Genomic DNA, 1,152 nt, shown 5'->3' on the forward strand with positions numbered 1-1,152 from the left:
TGAAACTTCTTCCTAATCTATGCGCGCAATCCTTATTCGATTATGAATTTTCTCACCTTACGGTAGAATCTACGGTTTTTTATACCGACGGCTCCAAGATCGATCATGGAACTTATGTGGGGGCGGCTGTGTTTTCCCCGCAGTTGCATGCGGAACTTATGTTCAGGCTCTCTTCATATACTTCAGTATTTTCGGCTGAAGCTTATGCTATTTACACCGCAATAACCATTTCTATCGACTTGCACCTGCGTAAGGTCACGATCGTCACAGATTCTAAAAGTGTGCTTGAAACCATTAGTAGCTACAACAACCGCACCAATAACTACCTTATCCCTCTTATTAAAGCGGTCTTAGAGGAAGCCGAGGCTAATGGTACACGCATTCAATTTGTATGGGTTCCCTCACATAAAGGTATTGCCGGTAATGAAAAAGCCGACAACCTGGCTAAAAGAGCAATCAGACAGGGCATTGAACCTAACTTTAAGGTACCATATTCGGATATATGCGCAGTCATTAAACAACGGATTTCCGACAACTTTTATCGACACCTTGAATCTATGGCTCAAACTAAAGGTACATACTTTTTCACTCATATTCTTCGTAGATCTCCTAAACCTTGGTACTATCGTAAAAAGATTTCTAGAAAGATCATTGTCATGCTTAATCGCTTACGATCCAATCATTATAATCTTAATGTCAGTCTATATCGTAAAAACCTCACTGAAGTACCCTCTTGCCCTTGCGGTTCGCCACGGCAAGACATTATCCACCTTATTTATGAATGTCCGTATACTTACGTCCAAGCACGCTACTTAAGACGCTTTATTGACCGCACCTCGAACACCGGTAGCAATCTTGCTAAATTCTCACGGGCCATTTCGGACCCGTCAGAATGCGTTTGTCGTCTTATCTTTAATCTTAGCATAACTTGCGACAGGCACTTCTGAACTTGTATCTCGCGCCCACCCGCGACCAGCGCAGGCGCTATGTCCTGTCTACGTCCACCCCTTCCCATCCCAGCGAAGCGTACCGCTCCGCTAGACTTACGACTCTTGGTCGCGCGGTCTTATGGTTGGAGCAGTCTGCTCCACCTACGGCGCCTCTTTTCGCACAGTATTCGGTTGTTTCGTGACTTAATCATCGACCTCCCCT

General features: G+C 44.9%; 1 protein-coding gene across 1 annotated transcript; it reads left to right on the forward strand.

The window, feature by feature from the left end:
• Positions 1-66: 66 nt before the first annotated feature.
• LOC108720224 (ribonuclease H1) lies at positions 67-573 on the forward strand (the record flags this gene model as incomplete). Its single annotated transcript, XM_018449669.1, has 1 exon — positions 67-573. A coding segment is annotated over one exon (507 nt), but the record flags the coding sequence as incomplete, so codon positions are not given.
• Positions 574-1,152: the final 579 nt, after the last annotated feature.

This window comes from Mycetomoellerius zeteki, unplaced genomic scaffold (genome assembly GCF_001594055.1).
Source record: "Mycetomoellerius zeteki isolate Tzet28-1 unplaced genomic scaffold, Tzet1.0 C4377854, whole genome shotgun sequence".
Taxonomy (NCBI): Eukaryota; Metazoa; Arthropoda; class Insecta; order Hymenoptera; family Formicidae; genus Mycetomoellerius; species Mycetomoellerius zeteki.